Source organism: Nycticebus coucang, chromosome 5, assembly GCF_027406575.1.
Source record: "Nycticebus coucang isolate mNycCou1 chromosome 5, mNycCou1.pri, whole genome shotgun sequence".
NCBI classification, from domain to species: domain Eukaryota; kingdom Metazoa; phylum Chordata; class Mammalia; order Primates; family Lorisidae; genus Nycticebus; species Nycticebus coucang.
The window spans coordinates 127,762,794-127,784,310 of record NC_069784.1 but is presented as its reverse complement, the minus strand read 5'-3'; the positions used below and the strand labels follow the sequence as shown (position 1 = coordinate 127,784,310).

At 42.6% G+C, this 21,517-nt stretch overlaps 1 protein-coding gene across 3 annotated transcripts in view; it reads left to right on the top strand.

The window, feature by feature from the left end:
- Positions 1-21,517, top strand: part of SYNE1 (spectrin repeat containing nuclear envelope protein 1) — a 467,802-nt gene that overhangs the window by 434,081 nt on the left and 12,204 nt on the right. For 2 of the 3 annotated variants that reach the window (XM_053590504.1, XM_053590505.1), the window contains 12 exons: positions 531-718; positions 1,618-1,768; positions 5,174-5,356; positions 5,928-6,065; positions 7,545-7,736; positions 8,970-9,303; positions 11,551-11,619; positions 13,265-13,407; positions 15,059-15,185; positions 15,755-15,966; positions 18,879-19,079; positions 20,856-20,984. In XM_053590504.1, coding sequence (XP_053446479.1) covers positions 531-718; positions 1,618-1,768; positions 5,174-5,356; positions 5,928-6,065; positions 7,545-7,736; positions 8,970-9,303; positions 11,551-11,619; positions 13,265-13,407; positions 15,059-15,185; positions 15,755-15,966; positions 18,879-19,079; positions 20,856-20,984 — 2,067 coding nt within the window. The remainder of the gene's footprint in view (positions 1-530; positions 719-1,617; positions 1,769-5,173; positions 5,357-5,927; positions 6,066-7,544; positions 7,737-8,969; positions 9,304-11,550; positions 11,620-13,264; positions 13,408-15,058; positions 15,186-15,754; positions 15,967-18,878; positions 19,080-20,855; positions 20,985-21,517) is intronic. The other variant, XM_053590506.1, reaches the window with a different exon arrangement.

Genomic DNA, 21,517 nt, shown 5'->3' with positions numbered 1-21,517 from the left:
TAACAACATTTACCTTGTATTAGGTCTTTTAAATTATCTGAAGATGATTTCGTTTATACAGGAGGATGTGCATAGGTTGTATGGAAATACTATAATATTTGATATCGGGGACCTGAGCATCATGGATTTTGGTAACCATGGGAAGTCTTGGAACCAATCCCCTGCAGATTCTGAGGGATATGACTGTTCCATGATTGGTCTCGTGATTGATTAGGGTGGAAGTGGTGGACTTCCACCCTAATCCCAATGAATCGGGGGCAAGATTCATTGCTCACTTTTATTAAAGAAGCTAGTTTTATTCTTAGCGTATTCTACTTCATTTGTTCTGTTTGTATTTTGGCATTGCTCACACAGCCAAAATACTTCTAGATCCTTTTTCTCGAATGTCCAAGCTCGCCGGATTTTATAAACTTCATGCCAATGACACGTTTGTCGAGGTTCGGCATAGCCATCTGGGGGCGAGCACAGCTTCAGCGGCACTCAGCTGTGTGCATACAGTGTGTGAGTGAAGCATGTTGCATCCCCCGCAGGAGCTCCAGAGAGACATAGAGAAGCACAGCACGGGAGTCGCCTCTGTCCTCAACCTGTGTGAAGTCCTCCTGCACGATTGTGATGCTTGTGCCACTGATGCCGAGTGTGACTCCATCCAGCAGGCCACAAGAAACCTGGACCGGCGGTGGAGAAATATCTGTGCTATGTCCATGGAAAGGAGGCTCAAGTAAGCCAGTGGTGCTTGAACAGTTAGGGAAGAGAATGATCGAAAAGAAAAAATAAATTACCCAGGGTACCCATTGTTCACTATTTCCTATGGTTACGGTGTCCAGAAAGAGCCCTGGCTTCCCAAATTGGCTGTTGTCTACATTTAGTCAGGAAAATAAGTAGGTATAAAAACAATGTATAAACATAGCAAGCCAGGTGACGTCTGACCTTAACAGTTAAAATATAATATAGAAAAATTAAAATACACTCTTAAGAAACAAGCATAATATTATAGAATCTGTGGCTATGAAAAAGTAATGTGTTTATTAAAAATGAAATGATATAAAGGTATTATTTATATTTAAGCTCTTTGAAATTTAAGATGACAAAATGCCATGGTGTTATAAAATTACCGTAATGACTTAAAACACACTGTCACGCTCTCCAGCGGACTCTGGGAAGCTTCACATTCATCTTGTTGTCATAGGTGGACTTTTGTCAGGGTGAGTTTGATGTTGGACTTCAGTGGATTCTCAAACCTCAGTTTCATTTTGGTGGGCACTGGCCGGAGCGTGTACCGTCAGCATGTCAGCTGTGCTTCTGAACTCCCCTGCACACAGCCAGGACTGCTCATGTTATGTGTTTGCAATATTCTTTTTGACTAATTCCAAATCCAGAGCCGTGGGACATGTTTTCTTTAAACACACACACACACACACACACACACACAGCTGTTTTATTTTAGCTCAAACAGTTGTCTCTTTTTCTCCCTGGTCAGTTTGGCCCAGGGCACAGTCATTGTTGGGCACAACAGTTGTGCATTTGGGCACCCTCAGTCCTGCTGCAGGCATCGGGAAGGGTTCAGGAGCATGAACAGTCCCAAATAATCAGAATCTGTTCTCTCATTTTCTGCCCCAGAATTGAAGAGACTTGGCGACTGTGGCAGAAGTTTCTGGATGATTATTCCCGTTTTGAAGATTGGCTGAAGATTTCAGAAAGGACAGCTGCTCTCCCCAGGTCTTCTGGGGTGATTTATATAGTTGCCAAGGAAGAACTAAAGACATTCGAGGTGATTTATAATTCCAAAGTTTTAATCTTTATTTTGGTATTAAAGTAGCCGGCAGGTGGTTGGTATTCTCAGGCAAAAACTAACCGTTCACCTACACATTAGTTGTTTAAATAGCTGGCTGAGGACTTTGTAGCCATTTTTATTATTACTTCATACATAGGCAAAGAAGGGCAGAAAAGAGATTTTTATTTTAATTTAAGATTATCAAGAATTACAAATAATGTAGTAATGATGAAAAGTTCTATTAGGAAATAAGAATCATGACTCCTCTAAATATAAATAAATAAATAACACACATACACACACACACAGGATGGACATAAAGCTCATGTGCAATTTAAAATAGTTTAACGTAGTAAATTGCACATGAACTTTAGTCTACCCTGTATATAATCATATATATGTATACATGATCATTGATAAGACAAAATTGGCTCTATTTCATGGGATAAAATGTTTTCTTTATAATCCATTTCTAATTTCACAGTGAAAAGCAATTCTACTTTTGAATCACCAAGGCTTTTCAATTACACTGAGATAAAAATAGCAGTAGTGTAATTACACTCCTTAAGCAGGGAATCATTCAATAATTGATTCCAGTTCCTCACCTGTTTGCACAATCTTTAGTCCGCTCTGTCACTGTGATATGATGAAACTCAACTTCTCAGCTGCGTCTCATTTCCTTTTTTTGTGGTTTTTGGCCGGGGCTGGGTTTGAACCTGCCACCTCCGGCATATGGGACCGGCACCCTACTCCTTGAGCCACAGGTACCGCCCAAGCTGCGTCTCATTTTCACAGAGGACCTGACGTATAGCCCAAAGTGGACCGTTTCTCAATCTGAAGTTTCTTTTCCCTCTGATTCCCACTAATAGGCAGAGCACACAGTTCCGATTCATTCTGATCATTCTCGGTGGCATCCTGACTCACTTTTACGTTGCTGGAGATAACCGGGCATTTACTGAGGCTTGTTAAAAAAAATAGGAAGTTTGCTTTTTGTTTTTATGGGATTTAAAATCTAAGATATATATCAATCTCATTCTGTCACCTTGGGTGGAATGCTGTGGTGTCAGAGCTCACAGCTACTTCAAACTCTTGGGCTTCCGAGTTCCTCCTGCCTCAGCCCCTTTAGCTGGGACTATAGGCACCCACCACAACACTTGACTTTTTAAATTTTGGTAGAGACAGGGTTTCATTTTTACTCAGGCTGGTCTTGGACTCCTGACCTCAAAGGATCCTCCCTCCTCGGCCTCCCAGAGTGCTAGGATTACAGGCCTGAGCCATCCGGTGCCTGGCCAATCTAAGATATATATCTATCTATAGCTAGCTAGATAGATAGATGAATTTATAAAGACATTCAAGTACTAAATGAAGTAAGTAAGAGTTTTTTCTGAGTTCTGAATGGATTTATATGCAACTGTATCCCTTCATTTCAGCAAAAAAGATTTTCTATATAAAAAATTCCCACCTTAGAAAACTTCTAGTAAAAAGCCACCATAAACTGTGTAGTAGATTCCAGGTCATCTCGATGTGAACCGGTGCTGGGAGAGATGCTGCTGAACTGCATCTTATCACAGGCTCAGCTTCATAAAGGTTAAAACCTTTTATAATTGGCTTATACTACAGAGCAGATTATATAAGGTCCTTTTTGATGCTATTTTAGACCCTCAGATTTTATAACAAAAGTTAGCCATATAGTTATCTTTTATGATGAGTTTTATCATTTTTCATTAATCTTTTAGTTAATTTTCTTAAGAGATAGAAATAAATCACAGAAATAAGTTTTGCCTGAGGACAGTGTTTGGCTCATTCTATTGCTAGAATGTTTGGGACGGGTCTGGCTGTGCTGGGGTGCCGGCCCTGGGGACCGTACCCTCCCTCCAGTGGACAAACACATATGCTGACTTCCAGCAATGGCAAAATTTCAACTCCCTTTGCTGGGGAAATAACTTAAAGTTTTATAGAATAACAGATAGGATTTATTAGGATGAAGTCTCTTAAAGCAACTCCCAGAAAGAAAACTGTTTAAGAGGCAGAAATGTAGTAGCATGTAAACATTATGATAAGCCAAGAAAAACAGAATTGGGGGATTTGATGACTATAGTCCAGTTGGGGGATTACAAAAATTTTGTCTAATACCAGGATAAAAATAAGTCATAAATCATATGAATGAGTTTGAGAAGAAGAGTTTGCTTTAATTTTAGCCAAATAATCCTTATGCTATGGCTATTCTATATTACAGGGAGAAAAGTAGAAATAGTGCTTACCTTCAGTATCTCATAGGGCAAGAGGGGTGTCTTCAAAAGTGAATAGACACCTCCATGTAAGGTGGTGTACTAGCTCTAACATGGCTTGCAAAACTGTGAATAATTCATAGGAACAATAAAAAAGAAATAGAACATATTCCAAACTTTTTTTTTCTTTTTTGAGACAGAGTCTCACTTTGTTGCCCAGGATAAAGTGCCATGGCCTCAGCCCAACTCACAACAACCTTAAACTCCTAGCTCAAGGGACTTCGTGTCTCAACCTACCAAGTAGCTGGGACTATAAGCACCTGTCACTATAAGCACCTGTCACCACACCTGGCTAATTCTACTACTTTTAGTAGAGGTGGGGTCTCACTTTGTTCAGGCTGGTCTCTAATTCCTGAACTCAAGCAAGCTACCCACCTCAGCTTCCCAAAATGCTAGGATTACAACCCTGCCCAAACTTTTTAAAATATAAAATTACTTATATTTTACTAAATTGCTCTTTTTCTTTTTAAAGTTCATAATAGCTTCTCTTTAGAGGACTTTCTGCAAAAAGTCGATTAAGGTTTTTTTCTTAACAGCAGCAGAACTGAGGCGATTTCTAGATTTTTAGGAAATTACATATTTTGTAAACAAACGCTGCCATTATGGATGTCCTTTCTGAATATTGACACCAGAACTATTGAACATTTCAAACACACATTTCAGAAAACAAACACACACGTATATTTTTGTAATGGTTGGTTTTGTAGGAAAATTTGTTTCTGGGCTATTAATTATTATTATTATTATTTTTTTATTTTTTGCAGATTTTTTTGGCCGGGGTCGTTTTTGAACCCGCCACCTCTGGCATATGGGGCCGGCGCCCTACTCTTTTGAGCCACAGGCGCTGCCCGGCTGTTAATTATTTTAAAATCTATACACACATTATATCTCTGTCTGTATGTGTGTGCATTTATTACTATTCCCCATTTTCTTTCATGTTTTGATTAAGCCACTATTTTTTCTTAAGCTATGCTGATTAAATTTGCTTGTGTCAAGGGATGCCACTGTCATTAGAAACCGTCCCTTCCCTCTGTCTGCAGTCGCGTAACTTGCCGCCCTCCTGACCAGAACCCTTGGCCGCTTCCCACACCAGTGTCGTTCTTTGTGGTCTTAGGCCTTTCAGCGACAGGTCCACGAGTGCCTGACGCAGCTGGAGCTGATCAACAAGCAGTACCGCCGCCTGGCCAGAGAGAATCGCACCGACTCGGCCAGTAGCCTGAAACAGATGGTTCACGAAGGCAACCAGCGATGGGACAACTTGCAGAAGCGTGTCACCTCCATCCTGCGCAGACTCAAGGTTGTCATCTTGCCTCGTTTGTAACTGAGAGGCCTGGAGGACAGGATTGGGCCATTTTCAAATGCAATATTGGGACATAAATCTCAAGGATTTTGTAAGATGGGAAAGGGGACGTGCAGTGGCAAAGGATTGTAGGGCGCCCATCGCTTGTTGAGAAAATGACTTTCCAGAAGAACACTGGAATTGGCTGTGCCATGTCAGTTATGTTTACATGGACTTCTTTTATTTATTATTATTATTTTTTATTTTGGAGACAGTCTCACTCTGCCACCCTGGGTAGAGTGCCGTGGCATCACAGCTCATAGCAACCTCAAACTCTTGAGTTCAAGAGATCCTCTTGCCTCAGCCTCTCGAGTGGCTGGGACCACAGGCACCTGCCACAACACCCAACTAGCTTTTTTTCTATTTTTAGTAGAGACTGGATCTCGCTCTTGTTCAGCCTGGTCTTGAACTTCTAAGCTCAGGCAGTCCACCTGGATTGGCCTCCCAGAGTGCTAGAATTATAGGCATGAGCCATTGCGCTTGGCCTGGGTGGACTTTTTAATTTTTGTTATTTTTCTCTCACATCCAGCATTTTATTGGCCAGCGTGAGGAGTTTGAAACTGCACGGGACAGCATTCTGGTCTGGCTAACAGAGATGGATCTGCAGCTCACTAATATTGAACACTTTTCTGAGTGTGATGTTCAAGCTAAAATCAAGCAACTCAAGGTAACATATATTATTTTTCAAGTTATCAAGTGAAAAAAGTCTGAAACTGAAAGGATTTGTAGACCTTTTGGGGAAGAACATAGAAGTCTTCTTTTGAAAAATTAGTTCTTGGTTATCCAAAAATATATAAAAGATATTAATAATAAAATAAAATAACCTTTTAGTTATCAACTTGATTGCCAGGGTGTTAAGGATCTTCTTTTGTTATTATTGTGTTTAGCTTTGTTTTCTGTTTTTGTTTTTGTTTTTTTAATGAGTAATGTATAGCAGCTTGAGTTTGTTCAACCTCCATGTTCCAAAGCAATATAACGGTCTTTTACTGAGATATTCTTAGTTGCCAGATTAATCATAAATACGTTTTATTTTTTCACTATATAATTCAAATTCAGTGGCTATCTAGAAATTTGAATAGAAAAGATTTACCTTAGATATGAGGATTTCCTCAAAAGGAGAGTGTTTAACAGCTTATTAATTTGCCAGGCAGCTTATGAAATTTTCATACCACAATCGATGGGATTTTTAAAAGAATGGTTGGGGTTCCCATAACCTTTGGTTTTTATAATAAAATGAGGAACTTGCCCTTAATCATAGACGCTCAGAAGGAAAGAAATCCTAAGACAGTAAACGCTGGGATTGTGCCAACACCTCCCCTCCCTCTGCCCCCACTCTCCAGACCTCTCACGGGCAAATCAATATTTAAAACCTTCAGTCTAGGATTTTGCCAAGTGGTAGTTCAGTCTTCGCCTTCTGGACTCTGACAGGATCGTGGAACTTACTGCACCCTCCTTTCTCCCCTGGAGGCCTTTCTTTATAAGACCATTTAGATTGTTTAAGAGTTTATTCTTGTATTGAATTAAAATTTATCATCTGAAACTTGTCCCCAGTGATTTAACTTTTTTGAAACATACAGAATGAGTTGAAATAATCCTCCCAGAATCCCTTGTTTTTCAAATCATTATAATTATACCTTGCTTAGGTCCTGAAACAACAAGACAATCATCTGAGAAGAATTTGTGGCATCGTTATTTGGATAACTTCTCTTAGTCATGCGTGGAGTATGATCAGGGCAGCTAATGTTAAAAGGTTTAGAATAGGTCTTTAAAATGTTAAATGTATCTCAGTGCCAGTGTATCGATCACCTTTGCTTTCATCAGCATAACCAGGGCTATCTTTTCTTTTTTTCTTTATGATGGGTCTGAATATTTTTTCCTATTATCCTCACCCTCCCCGTCTATAGTGGTACATTAGCCAAAGGCTCTTTCCTAGTTATGCAGTTCTGATGAATCCCTTGTAATTCCTGTTCTGACTTAACATTTGTTATTACTGAGAGGTAATAGCCTCTTGGCTTGTCACTATCTATGGTAAATTAAATATTCCCTTGGTGGTACTTTTAAGGTAATGAAAAATAGGTATATTGTGATTATTTTATGTCTATGTGAGCAATGAAAAAAGTAATCACGTGCGATTTGTCCTCTTTAGGCCTTCCAGCAGGAAATTTCTCTGAACCACAATAAGATCGAGCAGATAATTGCCCAGGGAGAGCAGCTGATGGAGAAGAGCGAGCCCCTGGACGCGGCGGTGCTGGAGGAGGAGCTGGACGAGCTCCGCCGGTACTGTCAGGAGGTCTTCGGGCGCGTGGAGAGATACCACAGGAAACTGATCCGCCCACCCGTGTGTAACATTGATTTGTTTTCGTTGTCTTTAAAGAGGAGTGACTGTGTGGAATTAGGTAGCATTGGATAGTGCAGTGGTTCTCAACCTTCCTAATGCCGCCATGTATTTTCATTGTTTCAAAGGGGCTGCGACCCACAGGTTGAGAACCGCTGGTGTAGTGGGTAAGAGCCCAGACTTTGTCGCCAGAGGGCCTGCGTTCCAGTCCTGGCTTTGACTGTGTGATGGCTCTGTGACCTTGGGCAAGTTACTTCACCTTTCTTGCCTTGGTTTCCTCCACTGTGAACTGGCTTAATCACAGTAACTACCTTGTAGAAAGGGTTGTGTTGAGCATTAAAGGAATTAATATATATAAAGAGTTTAGAAGAGTATTTGGCCCATATCTTTTATGGAAAATAAAGAAATTTTAGAAGAAATAAGGAGATGAAAGTGAAGAGCAGTATAATAATTGCTCAACTGGTGAGGTTAGGTTTGGGTGAATTTCTTTTTTCTTTCTTTTTTTTTCCTTTAAGACAGAGTCTCCCTCTGTTGCCCAGGTGATAGCCTCCGCCTAGCTCACAACAACCTCAGACTCCTGGACTCAAGTGATCCTCCCATCTCAGCCTCCCAAGTAGCTGGGACTAGAGGCATCTGTCTAATTTTTCTGTTTTTAGTAGAGACAGGATCTTCTTTTTGCTCAGACTTGCCTTGAACTCCTGAGCTCCAGAGATCCTCCCGCCTCGGCCTCAGAGTGCTGAGATTTCAGGTGTGAGCCACTGCGCCTGGCCAGGTTTGGGGGGATTTTTGTCTTCTATTTTCCTACTTGCTACCATGATCACATCTCATCTGAAGAGATACGATTAGAATATTTGGAAACTTTCATGATCCAATATATTGTAATTCTGGGATAAAAGGTAAAAAGGACAAGCAGTGGTCCTATCGATAACTTACTTTGTTCCTGATGTGAGCCGTCCTGCAGCTCTTGGGTGCAATCATACATGGTTGCTTAATCTTATATTTATTTGTTGAAGTTGGTTTTAATGTTATTCCCATTTTACCAGTAATAAAACTGAGACTTTTACATAGATGAATTTATAAGACATTTTTAAAAGTGATCAGAAGGTTCTGATTTACTCATAGGAAGTTCAGAGTTGTCCCCACACGATAAGCAAGTGGTCCAGGTAAGCTCGGACGCTGACCTTGCTGAGAGGTGGAGCCACTGCAGTAACAGGCTGGGCTTCGCTTGCCTTCCAGCTGCCAGATGATGAGCATGACCTCTCGGACAGGGAGCTGGAGCTGGAAGACTCTGCGGCTCTCTCGGACCTGCACTGGCATGACCGCTCTGCAGACAGCATGCTGTCCCCGCAGCCTTCCTCCAACCCCTCCCTGTCGCTCGCCCAGCCCCTGCGGAGTGAGCGGTCCGGGCGAGACACCCCGGCCAGTGTGGACTCCATCCCCCTGGAGTGGGATCACGACTATGACCTCAGTCGAGACCTGGAGTCTGCGGTGTCCAGGACCCTCCCCTCTGAGGACGAAGAGGGTCAAGAGGACAAAGATTTCTACCTCAGGGGAGCTGTTGGCTTAGCAGGTAGGAAGAAGCCTTTCCTGGAGCCCATCTGAAATGAGAATACGAGGGAATTAACATTGCCCTGGGAACATGTCAGCAATCCAAGAATCAGCTTCCTTCTCCCATTCAGGGAAATTCTACCTAAGTGTGTACCTGGGTATAAATGTGTTGTCAAGTGCAAAAGTTGGCATGGCCAACTTTTTCCCAATTTATTTCATGCTTAGAGTGCTAGATGACGAGCTCTTTGCTAAGTACTAGAGATACACAGTTCCTCTTCTTCTCAAAGGGCTCACATCCCAATTCCACCAATAAGAAGAGACTGTGGGAACCACATGGTGCCAGGATAGCAGTGCACGTGTGGTGGCATGGAAGCTCCACTAGCCTGGAGCTCAGGGGAGGCTTCAGCAAAGGAGCTTTTGATCTGAGACCAGGATGAGCTGCGGTCAGGCAGGTGGACACAGCAATGTTGTGAGGAGGAAAGGAGAGGACCTCCCTGTATTATGATTAGTCTCCCTGCTTTTGGTCATCTAAAGTTTGTCCAGAATGATCAGACTTTCAATTGGGTGGCTTGGAGTAGACAAAGTAGAGACTAGTAAGACAGACAAGGCCCTTTTCATCAAGCCTTGTGACCAACTCTGTTGGTCACGGAGTTTAGCTTTTACTCTGAAGGCTGTGGGGAGGGAGCCGCGGCAGGACCCAGGCAGGGAGGTGATGATATTGGACGCATATTTTCATGTTCAGGGAGGAGAGCATAGAGTCTAAATGAAATGTCTGATAATCCAAGACAGAGAGATAGGATGCTGCCTCAACTGAGGAAGCAGTGGAGGGAATAGAAAGAATGAAAGAGATGTGAGAAGTCATGAGAAAACCTGCAGCTAATGATCGATTGAATTGGGATGGAGGTGATTTCCTGACTTGGGCATCTCAGTGAAAGGTGCAGAAGGTTCTGGGCCCAAGGACCACAGAGGGAGGGCACAGTGTGATGCAGCTGGGTGAGGGAGGCAGGGCTGGGAGACAGGGGAGGGGAGGAGTTTGTTTGTTGAAATCCCTGCAGGAGATGCATTCCGTTCAGCACTGGGCGTCAGGCCTTTACCCACATGGTTCAGCACTGGGTGTGCAGGTCAGGCCGTTACCCACATGTAAATGGTAACTGTCCTAGAGCAAGTGGAGGAAATCCCAGGGGACAAGTGTGGAAAGGGGACCAGGAAGGCCCAAAACCAAGCAACACAGAAAGACAAGGGGTAGCCGAGAAAGAGGAACAAGGGAAGGGAGTCAAAATAAATAGTCAGAGACTGATTTGGGGCACTTGTAAATGCATCCCGTGCATTCTCTAAAAGGACATCTAGGTTCACATCTGGACTCCCAAGAGAGGACACTGTCCTAAAAATAAAATGCTGGCCCTCATCTCTGTGTTTTCATTACAGTAGAGCCTGGTAGTCAGGCATGTGGCATCTGGGCCCGCACTGTCCAGTACGTGACCCCCTGGCTACATGGGGCGGTCAAACTTAAACGTGACTGTGCAAATGGAGATGGGCTGTGTGTGTGGAAAATGCACTTACAGGAATACACACATTTCAAAGACTTAGCACAGAGGAAGACCAGAAAATATTAATATTTGTGTTGATTACATGTTTTAACTAGGATATACGTTATCAGTGTAGGAAAATATAGTGTTAAAATTAATTTTATTGGTTCTTGTCACTTTTCTAATGTGTCTGTTAAACTTTTAAAATTACATATGTGGTTCACATACTAAGATATGGGACAGGGCTTCTCACAGGGCTGATTGGGCTGACCTCTTAGTTATGCCACTTTAACTGGCTGTTTAAACTTGGATAAGTAACTTAATTCCTCTGGACCTGAGTTTTCTTATATACAAAAAAAAAAAGGTGGCGCCTGTGACTCAAGGAGTGGGGAGCCGGTCCCATATGCCGGAGGTGGCGGGTTCAAATCTAGCCCCGGCCAAAAACCAAAGAAAAAAAAAATGGGAATAACACAGCCAGGAACCCTGAAGGTTTCTGTGAGGGTAAATGGTGATTATACTAGGGCCTGGCTTGTAAAGCACTCTCCGTGGCCATGAGCGCTTATTGTAATTCCCTTCAGGAAACCTGTGGTGAGCAGGACCCACACTCCTTCCTCTCTGAGCTCCAGAGCTGTGTGTCTAGAATGACTAACTTCCTTTTTTCTCTAGGAAAGTTATTTTCCTTCCACAAGGGAATCAGGGTTTCCAGAACTTAGCTGTCCACTTAAACTGTGCTCTTTTTGCAGATGTAACGATCCCTGAAAGCGCCGAGGCCTATATAAAACTCACAAAAAATGTGATCAAAAATTCCACTGGTAGGCGCGAAAAGGGGGAGCCGCGGCCTCCCTCCCTCCCTCCCTCCCTCCCTCGCCCGTAACAAGCCTCCTCTCTTAGCACACCTGCTGTATCTCTCACAGCTTTGTGGCTCAAGCATGTTAAGGCACAACCTTCCTCTCTTACTGGTGGACTAGAAAGAACAGTCGATAGACACCAAGAAAAGATTTCACTAGTCAAGTGAAATTACTTTCCAACTTGTAAAATGGTAATATGTTTCCTTGAGATCAACCTCTGAGGCCACAACAGCAGAATATAGGAGAGGGAAACACCAGTCCTCACCCTCTGTGTGCTGGTGGTCCCCCTGGCTGTGGTAGCACCAACTTTGCTGGGTTGCAGACCTACCTGTGGCTGGGGAATCAGGGTGCAGGTACTGGCTCCAAGTCCACCAGCCTGTGTGAGTGAACTTGGGCACACCCACTGCTTCATCCTCCTCATCTCAGGGAGCCCATGTAAGGCAAGGGGTGAGATCAGATTTCAGCTCTAAAAATTCATACAGTTTTAATTTAAGAAGTCTTATCTCATAAAATAATTTGAAATGAAAAATGTAGCCCACTGTATCTTGAGCCCTAGGTTTCCCTTTAAGGACCGAACTATTCCTGAACCAAGAAAAATTAAAGAAAGAAAAACAGAAGCAGTTTTGCTTTGGGTCACACTAAACAAACTTAGCTCAGGGTCAGTGATTTGGGGAAGAGTGGGGAGGGAAGAGTCGGAACACAGCGATGGGATATGGACTCGTGGAGTTACTAGTTTACATCTCAGTTTTTGAAGAAAAGGGGAAGGACAGAAAAATAAAGTAGTGTTAAGAAAAGTAGTATGGTTTTCTGAGTGATTCCTAGTGAGAGACCTGTCCTATGTATATTTCAAAGGCTTCTTTTTGTTCAGCTTTCACCCTATGCTAGCCACCCTCTGATCAACGTTCCATTCAAACACTTTAATAAGTACACACACATACTCTATAATTTTGTAAGGACGTATTACCACTCTGGGAGAATGAGCCAGGAATTCTAGGCTATGGGTAAGAGCCTGCCTGGGTAGACATGCTGACATCTTAGCTTTCTCCCAGTTTTATTTCTGATTTTAGATAAAAGCAAGTCATTGCTACTCTGATATCTATTCCAAGCTCCTCTTTTCCCGGGTAACTTGAATTCATGCCTTAAGTGAATGATGCAGCAGGTGGTGGGGCTGTCAGCGGCACCATCACAGAGAGAGGTCAGAGGGCGTTTCTTCCTCCACTGGCTAAATGACAGCAGAAAGAACATGGGACGTACTAGCCACCACTGCCGATTTTTAGGAAGGGTTTGCACCGTTGACGACATTCAGATTATCAGTGGATCCTCTGAAAGAGGCAGCAGGTGGATGCGCCGTTTGTTCAGACATGATTGTAAGAGCCTCTTTGCAGCGCCCTGTCTGCTCAGGCTCTTAGTCGGGCACATTCATCAGCTTGGCCATTTAAATGTCTACTCCACCAGCATGATAGTACCCAATCTGCTTTATAATTATCCCCACACACGCCGTTTCTATGCTGCTGTGCCTCAAATCACTTCTGAAACCTTTCCTTGAATATCCAGCTTGAAAATAAGCCAAGCAGAATGTCTAGTAAAGATTGTATGGTTGACACTGCAGGGGACCACAGCACCTTAGAATCGCGGATCCGACAACTGGGCAAAGCCTTGGATGACAGCCGATTTCAGATGCAGCAAACTGAAAATATCATCCGGAGCAAAACTCCCACAGGGCCAGAGCTAGACACCAGCTACAAAGGTTACGTGAGTATCCTGACCATCCTGCGCCTGACCTGTCCCTGGAAACCACAGTTCTGTGACAAGGAACGGTCTGTCTGCAGCAAGAGGTCTTTATGAAGTCTCTGCCCTTGAACTCGTGAACATGCATGTGCAAAACAAAAACCAGTTATTAAGTTACCTTTTGAGTAGAACTGGGCTGTTTTAGGCCTACAAACCTGTTGTAGTGGTCAGCCTGTTCCTTCACACTGAGCACCGAGGGAGATTCTTTTAATTAAAAGAAAAAAAAAAGTTTTGGCGCTCAAAAGTCATTAGGTATTTTTCCAAATTCAATGAATAATTTGGGGCACTGTTATCCTTGGAGCAGCAGATTTTAGCTAATAGATTACTAACGTGGTTTTCTAAAGTTCTTTTCCTGGGCTTATTGATTCGTTTAATGACTTTGGGAATGTTTTTATCTTCTGTTCTTAGTTTGCTTATGCTAGAGAAAACAAAACTGACTAACAAAAGGGATCTGAGGGAAAGTTTGCAAGGCATTGTGTGCATCTCCAATTGTATTTATGCAGCTGAAGGCTGTGGATCCTAAGGTCTATCATAACATAACTTGCCCTGCTCAAGTTATTGACCAAATAATTTTTTCCAAAAGCTACCAGTTTTGTTATACATACTTAAGGAAGTGAATTTTAAAGTATATCTCTTCCCTGTTTCATCTTTTTCACATCTGAAAGACTGCTCAGTAAAATAAAAGAAAAATTAATTTCCTTAAGTTTAATTACACATACTACTTTTTGGAACCAGAGAACTGTTCTAGCCATGTATGTCCTTATCCTCAGAATTACAGAAGAGAAATCAGCCCTGAGTTTGTTTCCTGCCCAGTTTGGCCTATTATACCAACTTCTGTTATAATGAAGCCTCTTTTTAAAAGTATATGCCTATAACATAATTTTATGTTGATCGTGCTGACATCACTAGGATTACACTTAACCTCAATCAAAAGTAATCAAAGTGACTTAATAGCATTGTGATTGGTTAACGGCTCTGCAGCCTTTGAGCCATGAAGTTCATACAGCAAAAGTACCTTGAAATGATTTGCTATTTTAATTTTTTGGCTACTGTGCATGAGATTAAGAATGGCTTTGGAAACTTTCTCTTTGATTTTAGAATTTAGTCCCTTGATACCTATTAAAGATTGCTTAAGTTTTCTCAGACAACAGCTGGCTTTGATATTGCTTTCTATTTTTAAGTATTTGAATTATTTAATGCAAAAATGTTCCCGTGAGATTTGTGGTAATACTTATCCTTCCCACATTTCTGTTTAAGAAAGAGAAAGAGAGAGCAACTTGCCAGAAAACCATCTACTGCATTGCTGTCTAAGGGCTCTGAGTTTTAAGCCCCAGTTCGGTTCAATCTGTTTAGATTCATGAATTCAAAAGAAATGTAGAGCACCTCTCCTGCAAAATAAGGCATGCAAAGAATGTTTTAAGTCATCGTTTTTTGCATACGTGAATGTTTCACCTGTTTGAAAAGCATATTTTGAGCTTGGCTTATTTTCAGTCGAGTAGCCCAGAAAAGTAAAACAGCCACTTGTCTTGTTGGGGAGCTACAAAGATATATTCCTCAGAAGCTTTGGCGCTCAGAAAGGTGTTGGTGACCCGGCCCTGCATTTTGTGTGTAACAGATGAAACTCCTCGGAGAATGCAGTGGCAGTATAGACTCGGTGAGGAGATTGGAGCACAAGCTGAAGGAGGAGGAAGAGAGCCTCCCCGGCTTTGTTAACCTCCACAGCACCGAGATGCAAACAGCGGGTGAGTGCCTGGCGCGGGTGAAATGGGAGATGGAGAAGCACCTCCTTACGGTCAAGTTCCACTAGGCTGGTTAGCATCCTGCGCTGTTCTGGCCTGAGAAGTCTCTCCCAGTTACCATGACTCCCTGTGCAGGAGAGGGAGGTAAAGAGGGCCGTCCTTGGGGGTTTCTCTCCTGTTTCGTTTATTCCCTACACTGTCCCTGCTGTATGTAGTCAGGCCTTTGATACGTGTGTGCCCCGGGTCCTATTGCAGAGAGAAACCTAGGACCAAATGACACCGGCCTGCACATGTCCACTTCTCACTGCGTAGAGCTCTTCCCAGTGTTTGGTCTCACGTAGCTAATTTTTTTAGTCCATTATCATTAGAAATGTAAGTAGGAAAATCAGTCCTTGCACTCATATGAGTGTTATTTCCAGATGACAACAACCAGAAATGCCCGGTAGAATTACTTTTCGTTTCGTTACTGTTTAAAGTGAGCCCCCCTCACCGCCCCCCACTGTATACTGAAAGGATTTTCAAAGCTTCCTCTGCGGAGAAAATGCCATCCCCTTCTGTGCATGTCCCGGCAGGTGTGATTGACCGGTGGGAGCTTATCCAGGCCCAGGCGCTGAGCAAGGAGCTGAGGATGAAGCAGAACCTCCAGAAGTGGCAACAGTTCAACTCCGACCTCAACAGCATCTGGGTCTGGCTGGGGGACACGGAGGAGGAGCTGGAACGGCTCCGGTGCCTGGAGCTCAGCACTGACATCCAGGCCATCGAGCTCCAAATTAGGAAGCTCAAGGTACTGCCCCTGGCCTTGCCAGGGACAGACAGTGAACCCCCACGTGGATGCCTCTTCAGAAGGAGCCTCTAGCTCGAGCCCTTTTACTCAGCAGCAGGGAAGGCTCATGACAAAACTGAGCAAGAATTCCTTCCCACCCCCAGGCTCCCCAAGCCCCAGGGCTTCCTACAGGTGGCTTTCAAGGGCAGAAAGGCAGACCACGTTGTAGAACTACCTATCTTGTAAATAATCACCTATAATTTAAGGAATTGGTCTTTAAAGAAATAACCATTAAAGTTTCATGAAACATCCAGACACCTCTGGAACCTACTTAAACTCTTTGTGAAGGAAATACAGATCTGACCTGGGTCCTGAAAGTCTATATTGAGAGCTAGACGGAAATCTTTTCTAAGAGTGTATCTGCATGAATTTGCGGGACAGCTAAGGAAATCATTTGACCTTGAAAGGGTAAAACTCCTAAAATTGATTACAGTAGTGGTGGAAGCAATTTTTTTTTTTTTTTTTTTTTTAGATAGAGTCTCACTGTGTCACTGGAGCTTATAGTGCCAGGGCCTCAGCCTAACTCACAGCAACCTCAAAATCCTGAATTTAAGCAATCCTCCTGCCTCAGCCTCCCAAGTAGCTGGGTTTAGAGGTACCCACCCTGACATCCAGCTAATTTTTCTATTTTTAGTACAGATGGAGTCTGGTTCTTGCTTAGGCTGGTCTCAAACTCCTAACCTCAAGTGATCCTCCCACCTCAGCTTCCCAGAGTGCTAGTGAGTCACTGCAACTGTCAAGAAGCAATTTTTCCTTTAATAAACACAGCACAACAAAACTGTAGAATAATTTCGGTGAAACACCACCATTATGGTGGAACATCTGACATTTACATTTGATTTTGTTTTGGCCTGTGGGGTTTGGGTATATTACAAGAGATAACTTACCATAACTCCAGCCCTAGGCCTTAAAAATCCTGCTTAACCCAGCTACTAAAATGCATCAGAATCTGGAGGCTGTGGTAAGCATCCCCTGTGTGAGGGCTCAGGTTTTTTTTTTTTTTTTCATTGTTAGGAGAACATTAAAATGGGCTGGGGATTGACTGTGTGCTGCTTTGGTGTTTCTATGGTTTTGGTATATGCTATTTATTTTGGTTTGATGTGTTTGTGGCTTGCTTTTTGTAGTTGTGTTGTTTTAAATTTTCAAACATAGAAATGAATCTTTTCCATAGATGCTCCAAAAGTTGCATCTTTATAGAAGGCCTCTGCAGCAGCCCTGCACATTTTAGGATAAAGTTACCCCTGGATGGGAGATGCAGTTTTACAGTATCTGCATTATGAAACACATTTCCCCCTAGAGTTCCTAAATTACTCCAAGAGGGCAGCATTGCATTATAACCAAATTCCTTAAAACCCGATGAAGCAAATGCTGGGTGGGGTGAGACCTCAGCAAGATCAGGGCAGAGAATTATGACCTTGAAAGTCAGCAAGATAAGAAAAACCTACCTTCCTCAGCATCCCTCCCTGGCCCTTCCTGTAAGTAAGTCTGTGGAATGACCAAGAATTTTGCACAGTATCTCTTGCTCTTATGAGGTTTCTGTGGTTGGGTCTATAACACAACATGTTAAGAACCTATTTAAAAGATGTGAGTTCTAGGATGGCGCACCCTAACTGGATCTGGGGATGATTAAACAGTACCCAGATATTCGATCTTAATATAGAATCATGTGCTCCAGTTCTTGGAATTGAGTTCTGGGTTTTTTTAGAAATGCACAAAGTCAAAAATCAGTTGCTTGCTTTTTTGGTGAAATCAAATTGAACTGGTCAGCTCTTGAAATACCCTATTCATTCTTTTTACCATCACAAAAATGTGGCCAGTGGCGTAGGGTGTGTTCTCAGCTTGTGAGCCACTGTGCCTGCGGGTTCCGAACATCTGGAACCCAGGGCCCTGGAATCTGCTTTCTTAGCCGGCTCACCACTGAATGCCTTTGGTCCAGTGAACTGAGATTGTGACACTAGGGTGGGAAAGTGCAAGTATTTTGATGCTCAACACTGTCAAGGCCAGGTTTTTGTTTGCTTTGATGGAGCCTGGACCTCCGTGCAGGGGGTTGCAAGAACAACACTGCTCAGTTAGTTCATTACACAGGGTCATCTTTGTTGCCTAAAAGACTCCCCTTCACGTTCTTCATCTTTTCCCCTCACCTACTGCTGTTTTTCGAATGCCATTCCTCAAACCCATGACAATCACTCTGAAATGCTTAACAGGCATTCACTGGTGATGTGTACTCTATAAAAATGAGGATGTGTGTGTCTGCATGTGGTGGATGCTTCTGTGCTCCACACTCCAGGCCCTTTTTGACTTTTCAGGTGACACCGTGTTTTCTCCAGATCCATCCATGTCCTCAAGCGTTTGTCCATTTCTTCCGCCCGCAGCATAGTTTTCAGTAGTGTGCGCCTCCATCTCTTACCTAGCCATGCTGCTAAGGACAGTTTTATTTATTTATTTATTTATTTATTTATTTATTTTTGGTTGTAGTTGTCATTGTTGTTTGGCAGGCCAGGGCTGGTTTTGAACCCACCAGCTCCGGCGTATGTGGTTGGCTCCCTAGCTGCTGAGCTATAGGCGCCGAGCCTAAGGACAGTTTTAATTAATGGATCTTTTCAAAGGTGTGAAAATTTAAAGGCTTTAAACTACTTATTTATGTTATGATGACATGTTTATTTCTCCCTTGGGCCCAATGGGCCAACTAGAGACAGGCGGCGATAGAACACAGATGTAAGCATGCTTTCTGAAGACTGATCAGTTGTCTGTTCTCTTTCAGTGAATGGAAGAGTTTGACCAAGAAATACTTTTCAAACTGTGTTTCAAAAACGCGCTTTTGTCATTATTGTGTTTGTTTGATTGTTCTTTCTTCCCCCCCACCCCCTTTCTAGGAGCTCCAGAAAGCTGTGGACCACCGCAAAGCCATCATCCTCTCCATCAACCTCTGCAGCTCCGAGTTCATGCAGGCTGACAGTGAGGGGAGCCGGGACCTGCAGGATCGCTTATCGCAGATGAACGGGCGCTGGGACCGGGTGTGCTGCCTGCTGGAGGAGTGGCGGGACCTGCTGCAGGATGCGCTGATGCAATGCCAGGTCCGTGGAGGTGTGGGCAGGAGGTGGCTCAGGACCCCACAAACACAGCTTAGTTGAGTCTTGAGGGAGGCAGTTGCTCCCCAGAGTCAGTATCTGAGCGAGATAACTTTTTGCCCAAACTTTTTATTTTTCTGAAGAAATTGTATGTATGATCAGAGTGCAAAACCTCCAAGCATATCTCAATCCTGACGTTTATTTCATTCATTCAGCAAATAGTTACTGGGGACACAGGCAGGCATTTCTTGAACATTAAAGTAAACATTCCAAATATTTATTAATCAGTTCACACCATAATTATTTGCTGAGTGTCTACTGTAGGGCAGCTACAGTGCCAAGCCTTTGGCTAGAGCATAGCCTGTTATCAAAATACTTTTGTTGGTGGTGATGGCGAGACTGATAAATTGCAAGTGCATAGTTGACCATGGAACTTACAGACATGGATGATGAGACTCATCCATGAAGAAGGCCCCTCTGGGAGGGCAGTCAGCGAGTTCTGTGGGTCTTTATGCTGACTCTGAAAGGATGTCACTATGAAGGAGATGCAAACAAATGAGATGTCCCAAAGCAGGAAAAGGCTTAGTGTCTTTAAGAACAAAAAAAGGCCAGTGTGACCAGAGAAGAGGGAGGCAGGGAGGAATGGGAAAGATGGCAGAGGCGGTCAGGGCCCTGGTCACAGGGGAGTTTGGGTCATATTCTAGGCATGATGGGAAAATCTTGAAGGATTTGAAGGCTGCTCTTCAGATTTATCTATGTCCTGAGAGTAACAGCTCCTTGAAAGCAGGTACCCAAGAAATTGTGTCACCTCTACACCCACTCCTAATACAGTGTCTTCCTCATAGGATAGCGTTAGTAACTTCATGTTGAATGAATCAATGAATGAGTGAATGAACGAAGGGACATAAGATTAGACCTAAAAGATGAAAAGATTTGAATACATAGAGAAGGGAGGGGAGCATATTTGCCTCCTTCCAAACTGTATAACAACTCTTTTTTCAGAAATAAAATACTTGGACAACAATTTTCCTCATGTCTAAATTTCCCCCCAAGTAGTAAATTAGATGCTTTTGGTAAGAATGTAAATTCATGATCTGGTCATTATAACAGCTCCAGTGCCTTCCTCAAAAAGGAACTGTGTCTATGACCTTAAAATCAATGTATATATACCCAAAAGAAAAATGGTCATTTTATAGAAAGGACACCTGCTGTCCAATGTTTATAGCCACACAGTTCACAATGGCAAAGATGTGGAAATGACCCACGTGTCCACTGGTCCATGAATTGACTGATAAAATGTAGTATATGCATACCACAGAGTCTGAGTCAGTTATATGAAAAAAAAAATGGTAATCTAGGATCTTGTGTGACAACCTGGATGGAACTGGGGACCATTCTTCTAAGTGAAACATCACAGGAATGGAGAAATAAACACATGTACTTAATGCCAGATGGGAACTAATTTACCACACGTAAGGGCACAAACGGAAGTAAATCTCTGTGAAAGTCAAGCTGGGTGGGAGAGGGTGGAGGGGATGGGGACAGTCACATCTACTGGGTACAGTACATAGCATCTGGGTGAAGGGAACACTTAACGACTTTGACTCATTCTGTACAAAAAACAAAGTATGTAAACAAACATGTGTACCCCTAATACTCTGAAATCTAAAAAACAGTGTATGTTTGCAAATGGCAGTGATTGGAAAGATTAGAAATTTAAGCTGTGAGGGGAAGGAAAATATATTACCCACAGCTGTCTTAAATTCCATATGTTTTTTGTAGGATTTCCACGAAATGAGTCATGGTTTGCTTCTCATGCTGGAGAACATCGACAGAAGGAAAAACGAAATCGTCCCTGTTGATCCTAATCTTGATGGAGAGATTCTTCAGGACCAGCATAAGCAGCTTATAGTAAGATGCATGGATTCTGGCAACCTCCAGTTACCTTCAGCAGGGTTGCATTTCATTTACATAAATATAGATGGCAATCTTTTTTTTTTTTACCTTTTGTGTTATAGTCTCTATTTTACATTTTTAAAACATTCCTTATACTTTCCCATCTTTGTGAAGCAAACATGCTGGAAAAATGATATCTGCCAGCTTTAGAATCTGGTTCAAAGTCAATGCTCGATTGTAAAAACTCTTACATGTCCCTAATCTTAATTACCTTGTGTTTATTAAGGCAGCTTTTTAGTGAACTATACTTATTTTTAATTTGAACTTTATATGTTACATCTATGTCCCCAAAGTATATTTGGAGGCTTATAGTAAAAGGCCAGTGAAACTATTAGAAACACAGACAATTAAGAACTTTCAAGAGGAATTAATTATACCAGATGAAACATGAACCTTAGTGCCAAGTTTTCCAAAAGCCATGACCAAAAAAAAAATCAACATGGTAAGTTAGCTTATTTCCCTTATCTGATAAACAGAGAACCTATCAG